The sequence below is a fragment of the Alligator sinensis genome, unplaced genomic scaffold (assembly GCF_000455745.1).
Source record: "Alligator sinensis unplaced genomic scaffold, ASM45574v1 scaffold939_1, whole genome shotgun sequence".
Lineage (NCBI taxonomy): Eukaryota > Metazoa > Chordata > Crocodylia > Alligatoridae > Alligator > Alligator sinensis.
Genome location: NW_005841995.1, coordinates 2,387,375 through 2,412,889, shown reverse-complemented (window position 1 = coordinate 2,412,889; position 25,515 = coordinate 2,387,375). Strand labels below are relative to the sequence as shown.

At 42.4% G+C, this 25,515-nt stretch overlaps 1 protein-coding gene across 1 annotated transcript in view; it reads left to right on the top strand.

The window, feature by feature from the left end:
• WDR92 (WD repeat domain 92) overlaps window positions 1-19,208 on the top strand; it is a 21,687-nt gene extending 2,479 nt beyond the window's left edge. Inside the window, exons 2-8 of the mRNA XM_006021485.3 lie at window positions 729-829; window positions 3,346-3,476; window positions 6,637-6,738; window positions 8,954-9,069; window positions 9,514-9,648; window positions 12,334-12,431; window positions 14,034-19,208. Of these exons, the coding sequence (XP_006021547.1) occupies window positions 729-829; window positions 3,346-3,476; window positions 6,637-6,738; window positions 8,954-9,069; window positions 9,514-9,648; window positions 12,334-12,431; window positions 14,034-14,241 (891 nt within the window). The 3' untranslated portion in view covers window positions 14,242-19,208. The remainder of the gene's footprint in view (window positions 1-728; window positions 830-3,345; window positions 3,477-6,636; window positions 6,739-8,953; window positions 9,070-9,513; window positions 9,649-12,333; window positions 12,432-14,033) is intronic.
• Window positions 19,209-25,515: the final 6,307 nt, after the last annotated feature.

Below are 25,515 nucleotides of genomic sequence, written 5' to 3'. Positions count from 1 at the left end.
GAGTGCTGCCACCACCCCATGCTGCTGTCGCCTCCAAGGAGCAGGGTGGCAGGGGCTCTGTCCTCACCGTCATTCTCCCCAGCCCTGCACCGTTGCTGTGTCCCCGCCATCATTGTTGACGGGCAGTTTGCCCTGCACACAGCACTGGCTGGAGCCACGCCCCCAAGAGCGTTACAGTTACAGACTGACACACAGACGGACTAAGCCCTTATATATATAATAATTTATAAATTTTTCATATATATCTAATTATTGGGGGGGTCATCATAAATTTGAAGTTATCTTGGATTCAAGTAAATACTGTATTGTTTTATAGAAGGTTTAATTTGCATTTTATACAGGAAACCCTTGGTATTCGTGGGTTCAGCATTCGCAGTTTCAAATATTCGCAAATGCTGAACCTGCATTTTAAATACACTTTGAATACTTACCGGAGCTCCTTGGGAGCTCTGCGTTTGCTGCTGCTGGGCTTCTGCCACTGGTGTCGGGCTCCTGCTGCCCCCGCTGGAGCCGTGCCCCACCCGCCAGGTGCTGGGGGCACTGTGTTCATGAGCGCAGTGCCCCATTCGTGGATTTCGCTGTTTGTGGGGATCACGGGAATGTATCACCCGTGAATGGTGAGGGTTGCCTGAACTGACTTCTAAGAAGCTCTGTATCTGCAGTAGTGTTTTGGTGATCACTTTAATGTGCTGATAAAAAAAAAAAAAGTTACCTTTTTTTCTTTTAAGATTGAAAAGCCCAAGCCCATTAAATGTGGAACTTTTGGCGCTTCGTCTTTGCAGCAGAGATATCTAGCAACTGGAGATTTTGGTGGCAACCTCAATATATGGTGAGAATTTTTCATGTCTTCTCTTGTTACTTACCTTCATGTGATGTATTTTGAGTTAGTATTACTGATTTTGCATATTTTTGATGTGTTAACGTTTATAATCAGTGTTATAGGTGTGCCTGGGGACTCTAATCATTGTATTAAGTCTTATATAAATAAGTAGAAAGAAGCAGTCAGCACCTGAAGTTTACAGTCCAAGGAAAACTGTTAAACCAAACTACATCAAAGCAAAAAATTGTTTTTATATAAATCTTTTGACTCGAGATAGCAGAAATCTCAGTTGCTTGTGATTTGTGTCGAGCTCTGATTGAAAGGGTATTTGAATTCAGTTAAAAATGATCAAAACATTTTAAAAGCAAAACGATTTATTAAGAAAGGCGTTATTAGCTGTATTAGCTAATTTAATTGGTTGTTTGTAGTTCCCACAACCTTCAGGATTTTAGAATCTGTAGATCTGAGCCTTTCAAGCCTAGTTGTATTCATAAAGTCATAAAGGAAAACAGTCCATCCTCCATCTTCAACTCAAAGCTATTTCTTAACTTTGAGCAAACTAAATTAAACCAAATAAAATGAAATAAATATTTCTTCCTGCACCTGTTGAAGACATAACAGCTGTCAAAAGCAGACTGATCACTTTGCATACCCTGATTCCGATGCTTCATGTGTGACTGCACTCAGTTCAGTGGTTTTGAATTTCTTTAAAACTTCAGCAACAAACATGTACTGTTTGAATTATAATTTTTAATGAATTTTAAATTATTTTAACATTGCGTCATGTTTCAGACCTTTATGCAGGTTGTCAACTTTATTAAAATATATTTTTCTTTCAAAAATATTTTTTAAGGCCTAATTTAAATTTAAAATAATCATATAGTTTTATTCTTTATGAATTTGACACCAACCTGAGTAGTAACATGACATGAAAGTTTCACCATCATGAATAGTTAAACATAAAACATTAATGCTATGCTGCATAGCATATTTCTTCCATAAGGTGTTACAGAGTTATAGGTGTTTCTGGGTGGTTTGATATCTGTGGGCACTGTGGTCCCAGTCGATCAATTCTCTAGTAATCTTTTTAGGTTCTGGATATGAATTTCCATTTTTCATTAATAACATATAATTACAGGTACACTGATATATTGGTCGCATATTGGATCAGCATTAATTTCAGGAAAATTAACATTATTGGCAATCGGCTTTTTTTTGGCTGATATTGTCACCGATAAATGCTGCGTGCGTGTGCACAGCTGCAGCTTGCACGCGGCCAGGAATGCAGCCTGGCAGCTTGGAGAGCAGTGTCTGACCAGTACGTCTGTGGGGGAAAAAGGGGCCCCTGTGGGGGGGAAAAGGGGCAGATAGAGGCCCCTATGGTGAGGGAGGAAGTAGAACAGGGGCACGGGTAGGCACTGCCCAGCCAGGGTGGTGAGCATGACCCTGGAGCTGCAGACAGCTTGTCCGGGGGGGCGCGGGGAGGTGGGGCTGCTCCCTGCTGCTACATGCACCTCTGCGGGAGGCATAGGGGGCATGTGTCCCCACAGATTTGTGCATGGGGCGAGGGCAGGCTGCCCTCTGCGGGCTTGGGGCTAGGGGCTGCGCCAGCCTCTTCCTGGTGGGGGGCTGGGTTGGGGCTGGGCTGGGGGGCACATGCCACCTATGCCTTCCCTGGGGGGGTGCACACAGTGGTGGGGAGCCACCCCACCCACCCTGTTCCCCAGACAAGCCGCCCATCATGGCTACCTTCCCCCTCTCTCCCCACCCCCCAATCCCAGCTGGGCAGTGCCTGCCCCTGCCCCTCTTCCACCCTCACTGTGGGGGCCTCGATCTGCGCACCGCCCCCCCCGCAGACTTAACTGCAGGGCACTGCTCTCTAAGCTGCCGGGCTGCATTCCTGTAAATGGACTATCGTGTTGGTAATCAGCCAGTATGGCTGGTTAATAATCGTCCATCAGTATTGGCCAAGAAAATCTTTATCGGTGCACCCTTACATACAATATCAGGGCTTAACGTTCTTTCAAACTAATTTCTGTTTCTTAGATTCTGATTAGCTTTAGTTGACTTTTTTATCTTAATTGAAGAAAATGGCTCTTGCTTGCTAATTCTGACTATAATGATGTCCTGCCAAAGTGGATGAAATGTTTTTTAAATATACCAAATAGAATACATTATTTAAATAATAAATGAATTAGGGCGTATAGCTGCCAGCATGTAAGCATTTGCAAGACACCAGTAAAGAAAGTCAGATGACTGGTAAAAGGTCAATACTTTTTTTTCTGAGTTAGAGCAGTTTTGAACTTCAGTTAGAATTGTATGTGTAAGCGGAAGCAGCTTCTTCCCTTTCCTTTTTTGATCTTTATAAAAGCCAATATCTTGGTTGCAACTGCTTTATTCTTTCTGCAAGTTTGTGTCACTATGTGTTGCTCCTCCGGGAATGTGACATTACCTTTTTTGTATACTAATGCTAAGTGTCAAGGAACATGTGTACAGTACACTGTTTATTCTTTTCTGTTGTCTAGGAACCTGGAAGCTCCAGAGATCCCAGTCTACTCTGTGAAGGGCCATAAAGAAATCATAAACAGCATTGATGGAATAGGTGGCTTAGGGATTGGGGAAGGAGCACCAGAAATTGTGACAGGCAGTCGAGATGGTGAGTTAGCCGAGATGGTGAGTTAGCATGTTCTGTGTTAACATTTATAATCAGTGCTATAGGTGTGCCTGGGGGCTCTAATCATTGTATTAAGCTTTATATGAATAAGTAGAAAGAAACAGTCAGCACCTGAAGTTTACAGTCCAAGGAAAACTTAAACCAAACTACATCAAAGCAAAATATTGTTTTCATATAAATCCTTATTCTCTGCCTGGAAAATGCTGTCTGTGGACCTAGATTGAAGACTATGGAGCTAGTTTGTCTTGAATTCACAACAGAACTTCAGACACCTGTTTTGATCTGTCAGCGAGCTTGTCATAACCAAACAATTACCAAATACATTGGCCTTCTAATGCAGGATTAGGTAAGAATCTAAGGCAAGGGTTCCCAAACTGTGTCAGAAAGCTTAATGTTTCATTCATTTACTTCACAACCATTTTTTATGAAGGTAGCTTATGATCCAGTGAAGCTTATAGAGCTTTGGACCTAATGCAAGGATTGCAGTAATGCCAACTCTTGCAAAATTATCACGAGAGTCGCAGTTTCTAAGTAAAATTAAGTCGGACTCATGATCTGTTGACAGAACTCTCAGATCTTGGGATTTCTTCTTCTGGCACGTGTAGAGCAGTGCCCAGCAGATAAGTCTGTGGAAGGGGAGAGGGAAAGTGTTGGCAGGGGGGTCAGATTGAGGCCCCCGTGGTGAGGGAGGAAGTGGGGAAGGGGCTGGGGTGAATGGGGCCCCGGTTGCGGGGCGGGTTGTGCAACAGAGCTGTGGGTGGCTTGTCCAGAGGTGTTTGGGGGAAGAGGGCACAGCTCCCTGCCGCTGCATGCACCCCTGGGAGAAGCATAGAGAGCACGTGCCCCCCAGATTTGTGTGTGGGGAGAGGCGGGCTGCCTGCTTCAGGCTAGAGTTCTGTCCCTTGCTGCCTTTGCCCCAGGAGCCGTACGATGCCATGTTGTGCCTCCTGCTGTCAGGTGGGCAGAGTATGCATGGCGCAGCGAGTACACAGCTCCCAGGGCAAAGGCAGCAGGGCACAGAGCCCCAGCCCATCTGCCCCATGTACATATCTGGAGGGCACATGCCCCCCATGCCTCCCCCAGGGGTGCACGCAGCAGTGGGGAGCTGTGCCCCTGCCCCTCCTACCCCTTGCCTCTGGACGAGTTGCCTGCAGCTCTGTCTCATGACCTGCCCCAGTCCTGGTGCCCCAGTCACCCCAGCCCCTGCCCTACTCCTTCCCCCACTGTAGAGTCTTCAATCTGCCCTCCCCCCCGCCCCTTCCCCTCCACAGACTTACCTGCTAGGCTCTGTCTGTGTGTCTGGGAAAATGCTAAACACACAACAGTCCAGCAGATGTCATCCCAATTGTAACAACAGGTAGGAATTTTTTTTCCCCCTAAATCATTATCAGTTGTAGTAATATAGTTTTTGTATTAATCTCTGATGTATTAGAAGTTAAGTAAGTGACTAATGGGATTTAGAAACCAACAGTCAATATATCTATATTGCTTTATACTTCAAAATAGCATCTCATGATTTACATACCAAGTCTTTTCATTTTTAAGAGTTTGTCTCTATTTTTTACATGGTAGGGTTGGCAATACTGGGATTGGCAACCTTTTCAGAGTGGCTGGTTGCAGTAATGCCGCTGTCCATTGGCAGGTCAACACTTCTGACTTGGCTACTGCCACTTCCCATTAGTACCAAATTGCTGCCGCTACACACACAACCCAGGGGCCACTGAATGCCACAGAATCTCCCACTGCTCAAATGCTGCTGATGTCTGGGCTTTGCAGGCCAGATGAAATCACTTGGTGAGCCAGATCTGACCCCTTACTTAAAGCATTGCTTTGCAGCAATTTAACTAGTCTGCTTTTGGGTGCATCTGCTCCCTTAACCTTTTTTCCAGTAAAGTGCTTCATTACCAGCGTTCTGAAATAATTTCTCCTCTTCTGAGCTCAAGTCATGTAAAAAATAGTTCAACTTAAAGCAAGTTTTCCAATCCTTTTCTTCTGGCTCTCATTCCTGTTGCTTGTTACCAGGTCATTTGTATTCTTACAATCTTCTCTTCAGCACTTTTTCCTTATATACAGTAGTCTTGTCACTTGATTATTACTTAATACTCATCACCCCCTTCCCCACTCTCTTTATCTTGGTCATTCCTTTCCAGGACCCAGAATGCCACTTAAAGTAACCAAGGTTTGGAACAGGACTGGGTGGCTTCAACAGCTACGCTTAATGGAGAGAGTTTCCTTATTTTGTGTTGCCTTTCCTTTAGTATTTATCTATCGGGCAGAATGTTTTATATCTAATAACAGTATTTCCAAGAAGCTGCTGTTACTATGTTGGTGAATTACGTATCTAGTCATGGCTCTCAGGCTAGCAGTACTGTACAGTATTTAAAATTGCCATGAGAGGAATGCACCTGTTATTTTGAAACGGGGTCAGAGCTTTGGGGTAGCAATTCACTTAAGTGTGGTAGCAGGAAAGACAGGGCAGTTAGCAGTTCTGAGTACCCATGGAAAAGCTAGTTTGTTCCTTTCAGTTTTGTTTTCTGAAGTTACTGAACTGTCCAGTCCATTACTATGATTGAGTGCTGTTATTTCTTAGCCTGGTACATATAAGGCAAGATTAGCATTTTCAGCTATGGGTACTCTTTCTGCCATTGGATATGGGTACAATTGTATTGCAACCAGATCTTCATGTGCTGAGTTTGCTATATTAAATCCTGCATGGGACAGTTTTCACAATGTATTTGGAGGCTGTAGCAAATTATAGAAATATAGGAAAGTACCAAGTAAAAGAAATGCAGGTTTTTGTAAATGAACTGGAGAAACTACCTCTTCCTGAGGATAAAGTTAGAAAGAAGAAAGGTAGAATTTGAAGCAGACTACCTGAGGCCATGTTTGGTAAAGTAAATGGTACATTCCTCTAGATGAAATTGGACAGGTCATGTATTTTTAAAGTAGCAAAACATCTTTCCTAATTTCTATTCCATTTTTCTACCCATTAAGTGCAATTTACTTTGCTAGAAATTAGATATACAAATGTGCTTGGAATAATTTTTTTAAGCTGGTTGACGAGCTGAGTTTGTATGTGGAGCATGAACACAACATCCTACTTTAGCAGCAATATAAAATCCTATATGATTCTTTATTACAGGAACTGTCAAGGTATGGGATCCAAGACAAAAAGATACTCCTGTTGCTAATATGGAACCAGTACAAGGGGAGAGCAAGAGGGACTGCTGGACAGTAGTATTTGGTAATACAGATAAACTTCGCAGTCTATAACCTTCCATGCTACAAAATATTTATCCATCTCTCTAGCCCAGGGTTCCCCAAATTTTACTGGTACATGAATAGTAATACTGAGCAAATCACACATTGTGGGCAACATCGTATCTTGTTATCCCTGTCAACCTCGGTTCTAACCTTTTAATTCCCTGTGTCACTAAACATTGTTGGAAGGTCTTATGTGCTTCATGTTGGGCTGAGGACCACTGATTTAGCCCTTTCAGCTATCTGTAAAAGTAGGTGTTGAAGGCTCTGAACAATTAATGCAAATAGTGACTATCTTGATTAAACTTAGAGGAAGAAAAGTAGCAGTGTCTGAAATAGACCACTCTGTAATTTTTATCCCAGTGTCATTCTTGCAGTGACTTTGGGTATGGAAAACAGCTTGTCAGTAGCTGCCTTTCCCCTCTCTTGTATGGCCCTTTCTGTGTTCAGCTCCCTGTGATGTAACTCATGTTTAAAGACTGTGCAGATATCTTAGTACCATATATGGTAAATGTTTTATGGGACTATCTATAGCAGACTCTATACTATATCTCTCAGGTGTGTTGGTTTCTGCTAACTGGGTAATTTATTCCTAGCCTGTGTTTTTGGAAAAGGGCAAATCTTGCAGCAACATATTCTGAAAACAGTGAGGCTTAGGCTCTGTGTTATCTTCTTTGGTAAGCCAGAGGCAGGTGGCTTTCAATGGTGAAGCTCTTGTATCTGTTTCTTGAAAAGTTAACCCTAGTACTTTCAGCTGTATACTGCTGGAGGAGCTTGACTGTTGCAGTGGATGTGGAGTCAATCTCAGTAGTGTAATTCTATCTTGTCAGGTGCTCAAATATTAACAAAAGTCCTTAACTGGGAACTAATGGGGGGAGCAAACTAGAAATCTGATGTTTGTTTTACACACACACGTTTGTTTGTTTTACACACACACACACACACACACACACACACACACACACCCCTTTTGCTGTGAAGGAGGCAAGCTGCTGTGTTTTGTACAAGTCCGTATTTCTGGTTCCTTTCCGTGTTTTGTGTCAGGTTTAGTGAGTTGTATAGCTTCTTAATAAGCGTGTGTATTACTGCAGCAAAATCTCCAGTAAGGAGGTGTAGTTTATTGGCCAGCTAGTGGAGGGCATTGCTCATTGCTATTGCTGTTTAAATGCTCTGAGTTAGTAATGACTCCACTGAGACTTGGAGGCTTTGTTCTGCTTTGACAAAAGGAGAGTTTTCAGTGCCTTCACTAGCATTTCTTTTTTCTCATTTGTACCAGCACTGCTTAAATCTTGCCTGCACTCAATTTGAGCCATCTCCTCTTTTGTCCATGTGCTAATTTCTTCATGTGTACATCTGATCGTATCAGCTGAAGAGGAGTTAGGGAATTAAGTGTCACCAATGCCATAGGTCTGAGGACCTCACCAAGAATAGCTCTACAGACACTGAAGAGGAGAGAGACAGTCTGATCCCCAGAGAGTTCCACATATGAGGGCTCTGAGGCATGATAAGCAGCTTTCTGTCATCATCCTTTGAGTCCTGTGTCAGATAAATGAGTCTTAATGATGTTAAACCATAAGCCTTATATGCAGGTCAGCGGTACTTTGTGAGACAATATGCTGACGTTTGCAAAGAAAGTTGTTTTTTTTTCTGTTAGACAGGTGTTTTATGCCATTTCTCTCATATGAAACTTATAAATGGTTCAGAGTGAAGTCAGATGTCACGTTTTCAGTAACGTGTAAGTATAGGTCAGGATGAGGTCCATTCTGCTAGAATAGTCTGAAAATTCATAATTTCATTGAGGTGCAGAGAAATGTCTAGTTTTCCAAACACTAAAGCTGTTTGGTTGAATTGGTCTGCAGAAAGTGGTTGTTAAGCCAAGGAACATTTGTTGGTAAGCAAATTACAACCATTTTAAAGGAAACATATCTATCTTATGAGGTGGCCTATTAACATAGCTAGAAATAGAGGGTTGAGCAGTACGAGAACTTCATAAAGGACAGAATTTGCCATTTTGAGGCTAAACTTGATATGTTACATATTTAAAAACCCGATCCTTCATCTAACATCTAATTGCAAATATTTTAACTGTAAATTTTATTCATTTGCATAAATGCAAGATCAGATTTCAGACTTGTACCTGAAGTACAGTGCAGTCAGGATGCTGTTATACATCTAAATGTTCATTTCTTAATTTCCAGGCAATGCCTACAATCAAGAAGAACGTGTTGTGTGTGCTGGCTATGACAATGGCGATATCAAATTATTTGACTTAAAAACCATGTCATTGCGGTGGGAGACCAACATTAAGAATGGGGTACTGCATCAACTTGAAATGTGTTCAGATTTTCAGAGAAAATATACTGAAGGTTTTTTGTCCCAGTGGGCTACCAAATGCTAGTTTCTGGGTTCTTAACTGAGAACTTTCTTCTTGGCTAGGTGTGATCTCAAAATTATTTTCTTTTGAAAACTGTCACCACAGGTAAAAGGGTAGAAAACTACCATCCTACTTCGTTAGCTTTTAGAGTATGCTGTGACTTGTATCAGTTTACTCAAATATTTCTTGAGTACATTTTTTGAATGGGTTCCTTTTTTTAATAATCATGCTCAGTCAATTATTTCCAAATTCACAGCATTCTCTTTACTTTTGTAATTATAATCTGAGTTTATGATGGACCCATAAATTACAAATGTGAAATAGGTGATTCTGTGATGAGTTAAATTGTAAATTAAATGCTTTTTTTCTGTGTTACGTTTCCAGGTTTGCAGTGTGGAGTTTGACAGAAAGGATATAAATATGAATAAATTAGTGGCTACATCACTTGAAGGAAAGTTTCATGTGTTTGATATGAGAACTCAGCATCCAACCAAAGGCTTTGCTTCAGTTTCAGAAAAGGTATAAGTAAGAAGTTATTCTTTTTAAAGGATATTTCATACTCTTGCAGCTCTTGAAATATTGCAAACTTAAAACTCTTGTATTTGAGGTATAAGGGATAACCAAATTCTTAGGTTTATATAACAAATCAGGCATTTGAAAGATAGGTATTACTTAAAATGTGTAGAGTGAAGCAAGCTGCCCATTCTGTATGCAATATTGCATGAGAGACTTCAGGCTCAGGCTCTTCTCTTCATCACCTGCTACCTGGAGAGAAAGGAGTGTGATGTAATTCAGTAGACTTCCACTTGTGGCATACACTTCCTCTGTACGGCATAGAGTACAGATGAATAGCTCATTGCCACTAGGCGTGATAACTAATAAATGTTCTAGCTGGGGTATCAGATTATTCTGTTTACTTGTGCTTTATTATTTTATAATTTCATAGGCAGATGTGTACATGTAGATTGAAAAGCAATTTCAATCTAGAATGATGGAGCTTGTTGAAAGTCAAGATATGAATGTTAATTGTGTTTGACGATAAAGAGTTGTTTGGAGCTTAGTGCAATGGGTCACATGTTTGTAGACCCCCTGGTAACCAAGAACCAAGCAAATTGTGGTTGGAATAGCAGGAGTGGAAGTGGATCTTGGAGAAGGCCTCTTACATGACGATGCGCCACAGAATTCTAAAACTGGAGTGCCAGTGATCTTTTCCCTAAATCCCTAAAGCATCGTATTGATTGAAGCAGATACTTTATGAGTAGCAGTTTGATTATAAGTTAAATTCTTTTCAAAACACGGGTACTTTAATGAGAAAATTCCACGGGACTGTTTCATTTGTAATGTCAGTTTATCATCTTTAATTTGTTCCTTTTAGGCCAGGGACCAGCAATTTTTTACAAGCCATAGGCCAGAACTGCCCAGCTCTGGTCCAACATGAGCTGGGTGCTCTTGGCAGCAGAGGGTGCTTTCCCTGTGCTGAGCGCTGTACCCTTGCTGCTGCTGCCATTTTCCCCCAGTCTTGTGTTCCTCAGCTGTGGTATGGGTGCAGCTTCAATCTGTTGGGGAAATGTCCTGGGACCAGGTATTTGTCATCTGTGTCTGTGCTGCCACTGCTTCTTCCCTCTCCCTCCTTCATTTTCCTCCCTGCCACGCCCAGGTTGTGGCACAGCTGGAAGCTGCTCAGCTCCCTACCATCTGGAAGCTGTGCCTGCACTACAGCTGGTGGAAGCAATGCAGACACAGTTTGCAGATGCCCAGCCCTGGAGCAGCTGCCCACCAGCCGATGAAAGCTGTGTGTGTGCTGTAGTTGAGGAGCAGGGTTCTGCAGAAAATGACAATAGCCTAGACACAGGTCCTAGTGTCAGGCTCCAGCCCTGGTGCAGGCAAAGCCTTTGCTGCTGATGCACTGCCAAAGGCACCTGGCCCACATTGGACTGGAGCTGGGAGGGCAGGGAGAAGCAGCAGCAGCATTGGAGCACCTGGAAGCTGCCCAGCTCCAGCACAACTCCTTGCTGCCCAGCCCTGATTCAGGTACAAGCAAAACACTCCAGATCCACAGGCTGGATCCAGTTGCTCCTTGGGCCAGATCCGGCATATGGACCACATGTTTCTTGAACCCTGCTTTTAAATATCAAAGATTGTAGTAGATAAAATGAATTGGTAGAGTACCCAGCTGACCATTAAGCTTTTAAAAATAATAATGGAAATCCTGTGTTAATTTTGTACTGTGTAATAAGTGTGCTAGAAAATTCTGGGGATTGTTTGAAAGGATCATTTCTGGCAGTAGTTATGTGTGTAAAAACTACTTCATTTCGGACGTCAGAAATTCTGTAACTACATGATTGTCATTCTTGACCATAGGCCTGGTCCAGTGCACCTTTATGCACACAGAGCGCCTATATATGTATGGGGAAACTGCTCTGATGTGCTGTAATTACAGCACATCAGAGCAGACTCAATCTGCTGGAGCATGGTAATTACCGCGCTCCAGCAGACTCCAGCATCATGTGTATCTATGTCCCCGCACTGAAAAATGGCGGCAGGAGCACTTTAACTAAAGCTTGTTCGATGAGCTTTAGTTAAAGTGCCCCCACAGCCATTTTTCAGCACAGGGACCCTGATGCACATGATGGTTCAGGCGCTTTAATTAAAGCGACTCTCTGAGTTGCTCTAATTAAAGCCCCGCCCCCACTCCTGGAACACGTGCCCATAGAGAACTCTCCTCACCATGAACGCTGTGTACCTACAGAGGCTGGAGGGGCACGGTGACCGCCCACAGGTGGTGATGTTGGCAGCAGGGGCGTGACGATAGCGAGCGGGGAGCTCCCTTAGGCAGCCACAGCGGTGTTGGGGGAGAGGGGGGTGGTGAGTGCTGACGAATGGTCGGCGACCACCCGCAGGTGCCACCGGCAGTGTCAGTGGCACTTTTTACAGGGGGCGCACTGCCAATCTCAGGGGGGGGGCACATGTACCCGCATGCACCCCCTACATGTCGCCAGTGCTCCTCACCTAAGTAGTTTTACTCCTAAAGTGGACTTGAAAGCTTGAGGCATAATTACATTCACTAGTAGTACCATTGCTTTCAACTGGACTACTTGCATGCTTTAAGTATATGTGTAAGCAATTGTAGTAGCACGACTTATTATGTCCTTTCTCATGAGATTTATTGGCAATTTACTTTTATAAATTTTTGGTATTTATTAGGCTCACAAATCTACCATGTGGCAAGTTCGGCATCTGCCTCAAAACAGAGATGTATTTATGACCAGTGGAGGGGCGGGGAGCCTTCATCTCTGGAAATAGTAAGTGCCTGCTACTTAAGCCACATGGGTGGAGGGGAAACAAACAGCTATTGGATTTGTTTTTTCATTTAAAGCTCTTCCTGAAGAACACAAGTGAGTCCTATTTCCTGCCTCAAAATGTACTTGGTTCAATTCACTACATCTGTAAATACAGGGAGATGCAAGAGATCATTTCTCATGACACTTGATGTTAAAGGCTGAATTAATCTCTGGTGCAACTTGGAAGGCCTTAATGGTCACATCCCTACGAGTGTGCATGTTTCTCATGGTACAAATAGCAGCAGCGCATATTTGTGCTGCTGCTATTTGTCCCTGGGCATGCCCCTGCATGCGTGCTCTGGCACATGGCAAAATGACTTGAGTAGGGTAGGGGAGGCTGAGCCAGTACCTGTGCTGGCTCCAGCAGCCTTACCTGAGGTCCTGGGGGCCTGTCAGAGCGTGACTCTGGCTGGCCAGGCTCCCTTTCTGCCGGTGCATGCTGCTGGCATGTGCACCGTACTGCTTTTTTCAGTGGCGGGTTTTTATTTTTTTTTACACTGGGATCTTTCGGTGTCAAAAAAGCCTGCCTCATTGCAAATTAGCAATGTGGCAAATGCTTGCACATGTGCCTCAAACTGTTTTGAGGTGCCACCAACCACACACAGACACTCAAAGGGATGTGCTCAGTGAGTTTACAGTAAGGATGAGTTTGATCCTAGACGTTTAACTTTATATCATCTGATTCTCATTGTGTTATCAGTTAAATAAAGAAATCCCATATTTTAAAAAAGATTTCTTATTGTATCTATTAGTAGTAATAAACATTTTAAAGAGTTCAGACTGCATCTAGTTAAATATATCTGGCATTTTACATTTTTCAAATCTTTATGCAAAATAAGGTCCTCAGTGTCCACAGGAGGTAGCTCACTGTTATTCTCATTTTTACATATGGAAAAACTGAAACAGTTAAGGAACTTGCCCATGACCATAGTCAAAGAGTTGGTAGCAAATGAAAGGGTATCGTAACTTTTGCTCTTCTAGGCATATTGTTTTTCACGCTGGAAGCCTCACCCTGAGACTCCAGGGTCAAGTCCTCTTTGAAAGCTGACCTGGATTTAGATGAATGTGCATGTGGCACATATTCCTTCCATGTCTTGGAGCACTGCTCTGCATGGTCTTACAAAATGGGTAGGGTCCCTGGATCCTTTCAGTTTTCTTGCTGTCTTACCCCCGAAGTGGACTTTGAGGCATAATCACATTGACTAGATTGGCTCAATAACCTCAAAGCAAGCTGTCCTCAGTTACTTGAGCTGGATGGCTGTACAATAAGGGGTCTGGGTTTGTTCATTAACATAGGCCTAAGGTGATGCATATGAGTCTGTATGAATTCTCTGAGCTGGAGTGAATTTCATCAAGAAATATTTATCAGTAATGCATTTAAGTGGACGAATCTGGGGACACTTGTGATTCACTTTTTTTTTTTAGCACATCTGTTTTCAGTATCTCTAGGTTATGGGAACACCTTTTCTGTGAGCTTGCGAAAATATATATAGCATAAAAGTTATGTTATGAGGCATTTGTATATAAAACATTTTTAAATCCTTTATTTTTTTTCTTTGTCAGTGAGTACCCTGCTCAGCGCTCAAAGAAGGATTCAGAAGGAGTTGAAATGGGAGTTGCAGGTTCAGTCAATCTCTTGCAGAATGTGACCTTGTCAACACAGCCCATTTCTAGTCTTGATTGGAGCCCAGACAAAAGGGGCCTCTGTGCCTGCACTGCATTTGACCAGACTGTGAGGGTACTGATTGTTACTAAACTCAACAAAATTTGACAGAGAAACTATGATTTCCAATGTGGAAAGTGACATAATTTGTGGCTTATATATGAGAGAAGGAGAAACTCTTGCTTATACCTTGAATTTCTTTCTTAATAAACTAGTTTAAAGTATTTTTTAAAATCTTTCTATTGAAAGTTCAAATAAACTCAGCTATGGTTGTTCAATTATAGATTATGCTACTGTGACTTAGAGAAAGTTGCCTAGGCATAAAACTTTTACCTTCTTGAAATATATGTTTATATTCTTAAAACAAAATGTGCCTTCTCTTTTAACCTACCTACACATTAGGAATTATTTTAAGTTCTAATTTAACCGCAGTGTATCTCATGTAGCACTAATCTATTCGTTCTTGTTACATTGGGTAATTAAGCACCTAGAAATGCATTTCAGGCATAGTAACTTTCTCTGTACTTGACCACATCTCTTAAAGTATGTTGTAGTGACTCAGACTACCTTATTGTGTTTAAAGATATTTAAAAACTGTAATGAATATTAAGACGTGAAACACTCACATCTATTGGAATAGCTGTTTCCTTAGAAATGGTATTATAATTAAGATGTTGAACAAACGGACAGGGTTTTTTCATGGTTATGGCTCTTTTTGGATTTTATTTTGGTTTCTTACCAATTTATTACATGGCATCCTACAAATATAAATGTCTGGAGTGTTGTTTTAACATGAAGCACATTATTCAAGGAACCAGAGATCTGGAGGAGGATACAAGTGTATTGGTTTACAAAAAGAAAACAGTTTTTAACAGTAAGCTACTCCTGTTGCAAAATGGTGGATTTGTCTGGTTCTTTCCTTGTCCTTTCCATCATGAAAAGCTTTCTACAGCAATCAAAATAGTAGCATTTTATAAAATCAGATGTTAGCATAATATTCATAAGATAAACATATTAAAGGAACACTGTTAAATAAAAGTATATTCATAATCCAAAAAATGAAACACTAAGTAGCTGCAGTCACCATTTCTGCCCCTGAGTTTCCCTGCCATTTTCCCCTTATTTTCAAACGGTTTCTCTCCCCTTGAAAGATGCAAGTAATATTAGGAAAAGCAGTGAACTGGATTATTCATTCTGCAGTCTAATCCACAGAGTAAACAGGAATGTGAAACCTGAAAAGGGGGATGCATTTCTTATCAAGGATTTGTCTTTTGCTGTATACACTCTGGCTTCCCCTGTGACTGCTCTATTCAACAACCAGAGAAGAACTTCTTTCTTGTGCCCTTACATCCTGACCCAACTCATGCATAGGGGGAAAGAGGCAGAAACACAAACATTGGTATGCTGAGAGTTGATATATGTGAGTGTGGCAAGTGGAAAAAGGGTTATGGGAGTCAAGGAGAAGCAAAATTGAGTGATGGTCTTGAGCTAGTAGGCTGAAGCAAGTAGAGAGGATCCAGAGGTAGGAACCAAGAGAGACAAGACTGGTGAAATAGGATGGAGTATGTAGAAGTGGAGAGGTAGGAGCTGGAGGCAAGGAGTTTGGGTGGTTAGAGAGAGAGAGAGAGGGGAGACCAATGATTCTCAACCAGGGTGCTGCCTCATTATTGCTGCCGGGTGGAACTGTCCCACTGTGCCTTTCTTTCTGAGACATATTGTGGGGCTGGATTGGAAAGTAGCTGCAGCCTGGCCTGACAGTCTGCCACAAGGCTGCTGTTGCTGACCTGCCTGAGAGCCCAGATTAGTGGCAACACCACCACTACAGACAGGATAGGGTAAATGCTACCCCTGCCTCTGTGGTTCCTGGCAGGTAAGAGGCACCCCTGAGCTTCATGTATTGAGGCAGAGGCTGGGGGGGGTTGGGCATGTGTCTTGCATGGAAAAACGGAGGTGTTCCCTCTGCCCCTCTACAGGGAATACTGCCAACTACAGAAAAGTTACAGAGGAATGGCTCGAGCCTAAAAAAGCTTCAGAACAACTGCAATAGACACATGGGGACAGGGTGTATAACAGCTGGGGTACTACAGTTCTTTAGGCAGACTAGAACTGAGCCCGGGAATCCTCAGTCTCCACATTCATTTGCTGTAGGCAAATACCTGTGGAACCAGATGACAAAGTATGCATCATCCTCCTCTCTACTGATTAGGTGACACAGAAGGTAAGAGTGTGCTGCTGCAACCAGTCATTCCCCTAGCTGGAGTGGTGGAGGACTGGGGTGGTCTAAGTTGCCAACAGAGAATTGTGATGATAATCCATGATGAGCGTCAATACAATGCAATTTCTGTTTCCTAAAGAAAAGGAGTACACCGGGACCCCCTTCCTCCACAAAGCTAACCTTGTATGAAGGAAACAGTGAGTTTGCCAAGTCGAGCACTTAAAAGTTAAGGAATGCCAGAATTAAGTGTGTTTGCAATATGAATAGTTTGCTTTGCACATACATATTACAATGCATAATACAAATAACTTAAGCATCAGTGTCCTCATGAAGTAGCTTAGTAATATCCTCATTTTTATACACGGGGAAACTGAAACTCCAATTAAGTAACTGGCCCATGGCCAAATCCAAAAAGCTGGTTGTAACAGAGTGGGTTTTATAATTCGTGCTCTGCTGTCTAGGCATGCTTGTTTTCACCTTGGAGGTCTCAGGTTCTCTATGGGGACTGATCTGGATTTGGATGATTGTGCAGTAGGTTCCCTCCATGTCACCCTTGTGTGATGTCACCAATTGGATCAGGCCACTGGATCCTTCAGATTTTAAAGACTATTACAATGCAGTCTTTCATTTTCCCCAAAGCCTGGACTTCATCCAGTGTATAGGGTATATGGTCCCTAAGAATGAAACAGAATTGTGCAATGAATTTGTCATCTGTAGCTCCTCAGCCTCACTTGTTGCAGAAATTGGAAGGAATTTAGTGGATGAAGCAGGGAACTGCAAGAAAAGAAATTGCTGTCTTGTGTTTAAGCAGTTATATGTCACCCTAAAGATCTGATATTTATCTATGCTTCTGTCCTGCTGTTGCTGAATGATGCCAGGCAAGTCACTTAAATCCAATTTTTCACAGTTTCAAGTTCATTTGTTTAGTGCCTACTGTTAGAAACATGGATTTAGATTTGGTAAGTTCTGAGCTCTTGCCATAGCAGATGAAGTCAAATATATCTGAGCTTTGAATATATTAAGTCCTTAGTACTCTGGAAAATTGGAGCCTGGGTGTCTTCAGTTCACCACTCCATATTAGTGGACGCTTGAAAGTAATGGTTTTATTTCACTAACTGTAAAATGGGGATAATACCCTCCAGTTTCCAGAGCATTGTGAAGTATTTGTGGACCACAGAATAACCATAAAGAAATTAACTAACCCTTTACTGGAGGGAGCTTTTGGATGATGTACCTACTTAAAGACTGCATCATATTAACTTGCCTGCTCTGTCTGTATGCAACTTTAAGTCTGGCATTTTCTAACTTTTGAGTGTTTGGCTTCACAAAAGTAATGGTCTTTCAATATAGGAGGAGCTTTTTTTGTTTGTTTGAAATACAATATTGAAATATGTGTACAGAACCTGTACAGAACCTAGACTCAAGCACAGTAGGAATATCAGGAAATAAGATGCACACACCAACCCTGAAGAATTACAGAATTTGAAGGAAATAATGCAAGAGCAAGAGTATTTTCCAGTTTCATTTTAAAGATCCATTGCAGGAATGGGATCAATTGGCATTGCAAGAGATGAGTGATAAAGGTCAACTGAAAGGAGTGTATTTGAAGAAGTGTGTGAAAGAAAAGTGCTAAAATGTAACACTTTATATCCCTATTGGCTAACGAAATCATTTATATGTAACACTTTATATCCCTATTGGCTAACGAAATCTTGTACTCGTACATCCTTCCATAATTATGCCAATCATTTCATTGTTGATATATTTTAGAAAAATGTAAAATCTTATTCTGAATAGTCTGTTCAAAGCTGTAAAGTGTTACTTCTGTGCTGTTAGTGATTTTCTTAGACAATGTTGCTTAAGTGTAATTTATGTTCCAAAGAAAACGAAATAGATATTAAAAATATATATATTTCTGTATTGCACATGTCACCAGGGTATTTAAATGTTGAAGGATGCTTGGACAAGTTGTAGAAGCAGGGACTGAAGCAGCCACTTTCAGCTAATGCTCAGGTGGGTCCCTGTCACTTTCTTCCTATCCTAATCATTGTAATGCACAGCCAGGTCAGCAAGTATGGATGTGAGGAGAAGGAATTGCTGAACCACTGCAGATGCAATTTGCAACTGTGTAGGGATAAGTGTTTCCCCACCAGTATCAGGTTCAGGGTGCTGTTCTTGGCTGTTTCTATCCGTGGTGTGTGGGGCTTCTTAAATGGGTTCTAGACATAATGCTAATAATATTCTAGCCTTGCAGAGGACTTCAAAGCATTCGGCAAGAAGTGGATTCCACTCCTATGACCTAGTTAGATGTTCTCATTTCATGGCTAGGAAGGGCTGAGACAGACAGAGGCTAACATACATTCCTAAATGTCACAAGCTTAAATTTTTCAGCAGTACTGAGGCAGTGACAGAAAGCAAACACATCTGTTATTTGGATTGTCCAGTACTATTTCATTAATTGATGTATTTTATATATTCTCAGGTCTACCTTGTATTGCTTATGCAGTCTTTCTGTAACAAAAACAGTACTTTTGCAGGATTTCTCTCTGGTCACTAATGCTAGGAGGCTTAAAAATATGACAAAACCCTTGGAATGTCTAATATGCTTTACAGCAACATCAATAATTTTACCAATGTTATGTGGACCTGATCTTCTCCTTTCCTAATAAAAAAATCAAGAGAGTTTAACCAGGCTAAGTGAGAAAACAGATCTTGTATGGGCACGTCTACACATGTAATTAACGTGCAGAAAGCATACTGCGCAGTAAACTTTCCCTGGAGTGCATCTACACACGCACCCATTATGTTTCGTGCTAAACTAGCTTGTTATAACAACGCTTTGCCTATAATGCCTTCCATGGCAGGATCTTAAAGTGCTTTAGAGACAGTAATGAATTAGTCTGCTGACACTGGGAAGTTAGACAGCTTCACCTTTAAATAAAGAAATGGAGGCACAAGCAATTTAACAGCCACATTTTCAAAAACTGTCTAATTTTGGATGCCTCAATTATAGTTGGAGAGTGGTACACTATGAAGAGTGATTTCCAGAAGGGCTGAGAAATGTAACTCCCACTAAATACAGCTGTAAATGCTTTCTGTTTTAAAAAAAAAATCAAACTCAAGAATCTTAAATTGTGTACCAAAAATCCAGTTAGCTAAGGTAGTAGCTATCCTTATCTAGTAACTATCTGCTGTACAGTATTTACAGGCAGTAGCTAACTGCACAGTAGACTCATTTACTGTGCAGTAAATGATGTGCAAGTGTAGACAGTAACACTTTACTGGACAATAGATTAGTCTACTGCACAGTAAAGCATCTTGTGTAGACTTACCACATGTGTACTCACTCTGTCTAAATGTTTGGAGAAAGTAAATCCTACTTGCCAGATTTCAGAAAGTGTCATGATTTTGTTGAGTTTTGATTTGAAAATTGTGATTCCTTTTTGCAAGATGAAGCCATGTCTTTTTGTTTTTATGCCATCATATTTAACCAGCTTCTTCTTGAGTATTCTCTCTTCCATCCAGGCTGAAATGAACCAAGAGAAGACTGTAGTACATCCATGAAAAACATGCCATTTACAGGCAGTCCTTGGACTTACAACTTTTTGAGTTATGACAAACGGCACTTAAGATGTTTATAAATTGACACCCTGTCGACCTTCAGACGTGGGTTTCACCTTTATGATGCTGGGTACAGCTGCAACCAGATGGTAAGTCTGGTGTGGTGGAAGGGGAGAAGGGGTGGAAGGGCAGATCAAAGCTGCCCCCCCCTCCCCCCATGGTGAGGGAGGGGCTGGGGCAAGTTGCTCATCTGGCGGCTCATCCACCGGCTACCACTACTCGTCCGGGAGGGCTTGGGGGGTTGGAGGGCATGCCCCCAGATCTGTGTGGGGCAGCGTGGGCAGGGCTGGAGCTGCACTATGTACTCCCGCTGCTCACCCACTCAGTGCAGGACAGGGCACCCCCAGACCAGCCACAGCTCTGTCCCATGCCTGCCCTGTCCTAGCTGGGTGAGCAGCAGCAGGGCTGGGGGGGGCAGACCTGTGCCCCCAGATCAGGGCACAGTAAGTCTGAGGACTGCCTGTATTATTAATGCTTTTTTCCCCCTAGCTGCCAACCCAGTCTGTCTTGTAAGCTTGAGCACATTTTATCCAATTATCCATGGGAAACAACAAAAACAGAAATGCCCAATGCCATTTTTACCAACACTAAGTATAGGCAAGAGGCACACTCACACTCCAACTCTTAGGTCTGGTACAGCATTCCTTAGTGACTTTAGGCCACAGATTCACAATTTTTAAAAAATAGCTTTAATTTTTATGGCCTGGATTTGGTACACAATTCAAGAATCCAGAGTTTGATTTTTTTTGGAAACAGAAAGCATTTACAGCTATATTCAATGGGAGTCGCATTTCTGAGCCCTTCTGAAAATCACTCTCCATAGGTAACTATAATTGAGGCATCCAAAATTATAGTTTTTGAAAATGTGGCTGTTAAATTGCTTGTGCCTCCATTTCTTTATTTAAAGGTGAAGCTGTCTAACTTCCCAGTGTCAGCAGACTAATTCATTACTGTCTCTAAAGCACTTTAAGATCCTGCCATGGAAGGCATTATAGGCAAAGCGTTGTTATAACAAGCTAGTTTAGCACGAAACATAATGGGTGCGTGTGTAGATGCACTCCAGGGAAAGTTTACTGCGCAGTATGCTTTCTGCACGTTAATTACATGTGTAGACGTGCCCATACAAGATCTGTTTTCTCACTTAGCCTGGTTAAACTCTCTTGATTTTTTTATTAGGAAAGGAGAAGATCAGGTCCACATAACATTGGTAAAATTATTGATGTTGCTGTAAAGCATATTAGACATTCCAAGGGTTTTGTCATATTTTTAAGCCTCCTAGCATTAGTGACCAGAGAGAAATCCTGCAAAAGTACTGTTTTTGTTACAGAAAGACTGCATAAGCAATACAAGGTAGACCTGAGAATATATAAAATACATCAATTAATGAAATAGTACTGGACAATCCAAATAACAGATGTGAGCACATGATACGTACTTATAGACACATAAGACCTCCTTCAAAAGATACAGACTAAACATCTCAGAGGAAGTTAGGACTTACAAAATCCAGCTGTCTTCATACAGCTTGGAAGTTTTTCTTGCAAGTATAATGTGTGACATTCAAGACCCAAATAGTCCTCTCAGCTTGCATGTGTACTATAACAAGATGACATGCCCTTAAGTGACTTAAATGTCTTTCTTTTTAGGATGAGTTTGCTTGCATAAAAATTCTAGAAACCTATTTCTGCTTGTAAATCCTGGCTGCAGCTGTGCTGATAAACCTGAGAGCATGGAGCTTAAAATATAATAAAGTTTCTCTGATTCTGAAATATGCTATTAGTGATACAGCTACTAATAAATAAACTTTTATTGTAAATGAAATGCAATACTTGAAAGGTAGTCCTTACTATGTAGAGAAATATACCGTGTGCTACATACCTGGGGAAAGAGGGTTACTTTCTAGCATGAAAGATATTGTATCAAGTAGGGATGTTATGAAAAACTGCCCAGCCCTAAGAAGTACTTTGAAAAATAAATAAAAAGTGCATGACAGTGAGCTGGTTTATGTTTTCACATGTGTGACCTCTTGGTCATGTTTTGATGAAGTTGGCCCTCCGTATCAAAGACAGCATATTATATAAACAACTGTAGGCAAAGCCTCTTGTGAATTCAGGTTACAATGATGCATGATTAATGCAAGAGCTGGTAAATTTTAATATCTGCAGCTGAGCCCTAGACTCTTCCAAAAACTCCATGGGCCTTCTGGGGACGAGGATTCATCTTTCCTCTTTGCCCTTAGTCTATTTTTGGATTTATTATTTTTACTTACTTGTATTTTGGAGATGGGAACAGCGGGGGGAAGAGCTGATTTTCTTGTGCAGAGGGAATGCTCCTCAAGGGCACAGTTGGTGAGAAGCTAAGGTGTAGGGGGAAGCACAAAAGAATATGGGTTTTTTTTGGTTGGTTGGGGTTTTTTTTTAGTGTTGAGGTTTCCTGCATGACATTACCTTCATACTTAAGACAGTTAATTATGGGCTGGAATGCAGAGGAGTTATTGCTAGTGCAAAGAAGGCTTCATGTCTCCTACTGGCTCACCCCTGGCTTGCTAAACAAGAAACTCAAGCAGATTACAGGCTGCCCCTAGCAGCCCAGTCGCACTATTTATAGAGTCCTGGCCTCTCTTGCTGGAGACTGGCACTGAGCCTTTGCAGCCTTGAGGCTGTAGCACTACAGCGTGTTCTAAATAAAATCAGAGCTGGCTTCAGAGATGAAATGCACGGGGCCAAATTTTCTCTGACGTAGCACGCACGCACATGCAAAAAAACCCTGCTCAGCCCAGGAACATGAAGTAGAAGTGGGCCATGTAATTTATGATCCATCTGAAATCTCATGGTTGTACAGCAGAGGGCCACATTTATGAAGTATATCTGACTGCACTGTCCTCTCTTCCTAATTCATATTATTCCCATGCCTTGTAGGATCATCATAAGTAGTTTGCCTCTGTGATATGGACTTGATCTAAGCCAGGATATGGCTGTCCATTTCCCCGGCTGTTACTGGGCATAGACCAGATCCTCAGCTAGTAAAACTAGTGTAGCTTTGCAACTGTCAATAGTGTTTGCTTAATTTACACCACCTGATTATCTGGTCCTATGTGTGAAGTCTGCTTTCCATGCACTGCTCTGAAATTTGGCCCACAGTCAAAGTAGAGAGTTGAAAAGCAGCTGCAAGAAGAACAGTGACACTGTTAGACATTATCTGGTTATGGCAGTTTTTCTCAACTGGGGAGCTGCAACACTGTTTCAAGGGTGCAGACGATGGTGTTGCCTCAGCCAGCCAGCCAGATGGAATTGCTCCACTTGCCTATGTTTCTAGGAAGGGCGTGCAGGGCTGGAAAGTGAAGCAGCTGTATGGCACTAGTGGGCACTCTTGTCTGCATTAAGTTTTGTTTCCTTCCCTTCCCTGCTTTGCTCCTCTTCCCTGCTGGCTGGGAGTTCGTAAATGGGAAATGCAGACAGCAGCCCACAGGGGGACTCTCGGAGTGTAGGACAGTGACGCTCAATCTTTTGGCCCTGCAGGTCTGATAAATTGCATGGAGGTCACAAGCCAGATCAGGCCCCACATGCCAGGATTGGGCCCTGCGCTGCTGCCACCCTGCTTCACCCCACACAGCCCCACTCAGCCTCATGCTGTCCTGCTCAACCCCATACCACCCCATGCTGCCCCACTTGATCCACTCCAATCAGCCCCACGCACTCAATCTAGCACACAGGGCCACATTATCAGGCTCACAGAGCTTCCCCCATGTCTCAAAATTTTACAGCAGGGGAGCATCAGTTAGCTGCCATTGCTCCCCTGCTGCCAAACTTTTGTACTCATGGGGATCCTCACAGGCTAGATAACATGGTTCTGAGGGCTGGATCTGGCCCATGGGCTAGGGCTGAGCACCCAGGGTATAGGACAGCCACATATGGCTTTTGCAAAACCTGCATCTCTTATTTACAAACTGCCAGGCAATGGGGAAAGGGAAGGGAGGGAAGCTTCCCTATCCAGTCCCACATACCTCTTCTGGAAACAGAGGAGCATGGGGTAGTTTCAGCTGGTGGCAGAAGTGGCAGCAGCCTGGAAAAAAGTAGGTAAACTTAGACTTTACAGTGGTTCTCAACTGGGGTGCTGCCAAAATCAGGAAACTTACAGAAGGCTGCCTTGATTTTAAAAAGTTGAGAACCACTGTGCAGCTAGGGTGTCATGGGAAAGCCATGTAAGGAGAAATACTTCTGCTGCTTGAGTGCTGAATACAGGAGCAGCAGATACAGTCTGCCAAGAGAACTCAATTCATCTGTCATAATTTACAACCATCAGATTTATTTGATAGAAGCTATAGATTGTTTGGCTTAACCGACTTAAATTTATAAGAGAGCAGCAATAGATTGGGCCCCTGGTATTCATCATTGCAATAAAGTTGTCTAATTGAAAAAAGCCCCTATTGACAAACCAACAGAAAGTACATTGACTCGATAGTAGTTTTTGAATTATTTAGTCTTCAGTTTCTTACATAGGATACTTTAGCTGTTATATTTTTTACGAGAGCAGCCATTCTCCACAAGAAGTAAATGCACACTCAGATGGTCTCAGAGTAAAAGAAAGATTGGCTCCCTGTCTGTATTTTAGGCAGCCCCTATCTGGTATCTCTTTAAAGTATTTGCATAAGAAGGATTTTCAAACATAGCTCCAAGTCACCTAGGCAAACCCAGCTGCTTGTGATCCAGATGCTGATTTTGGTTAAGCACTGAAAAAGCTGGAAGATGACACTTTGTGCAGGAACTGGGAGTTACCTGCCTGCTAATGACTCTCGTGATCAGCTTGTGTTGTCTTATCCACTCTCCCAGTAGCTTCATCCGTTAGTTGGATGCCAGAAAGTACTGAGCCATGTAAGACTGTGTACAAGGGGTTTAGGAGTGAAAGAACAGTCATCTAAACCATAGGTCTGAGGGGGCTTCTGTTCACTGCAGCAGCCTTGCTGAGTCTGAGAGCTTGCCAGGCCACAGCTCCTGAAGATAGGGCATAGAAGCTTTTGCAAGGTCCTGCAGCAAACATTGCATTTCCCCCTAGCAGTCCCTGACACAATTGTCTGATCTGCCTTGCTTTTATTCCTGGGTCATTAGGACAGTATGAAACACTGGACGCATCTACACAAGTGGCAGACTGCACAGTTGTTACTGCACAGTCATTTAGTACTTTCTTAACCAAGTCATTCAGTACTTGGTTGTTACTACTGTGCAGTAGTGTTGCTGTCACAGTTCGTGTCCGGCGACACTATGGTGCCATAGCCATGAGCTACAGTGCAGTAGCTTGTTGCTACGGCACCATGGCATCTCGTGCAGACATGTCCCACTGATGCTCCATGCCTCGGGGGATATGAGGCAGGCTTAGCCAGAGATGACAGGAAGTGACTATCTGACTGCGAGTGCCTGGTGTGAAATGGGTTTGGTGGGATCAGTTTAGTTCTTAGTAAACATTTGTGCTAGTAGCATTTGAATGATGCAGTGCCCAGTTACTCAGGCTTTGTGGACGTGGAGAGAATTTCACCTCATGTAGTATACAGG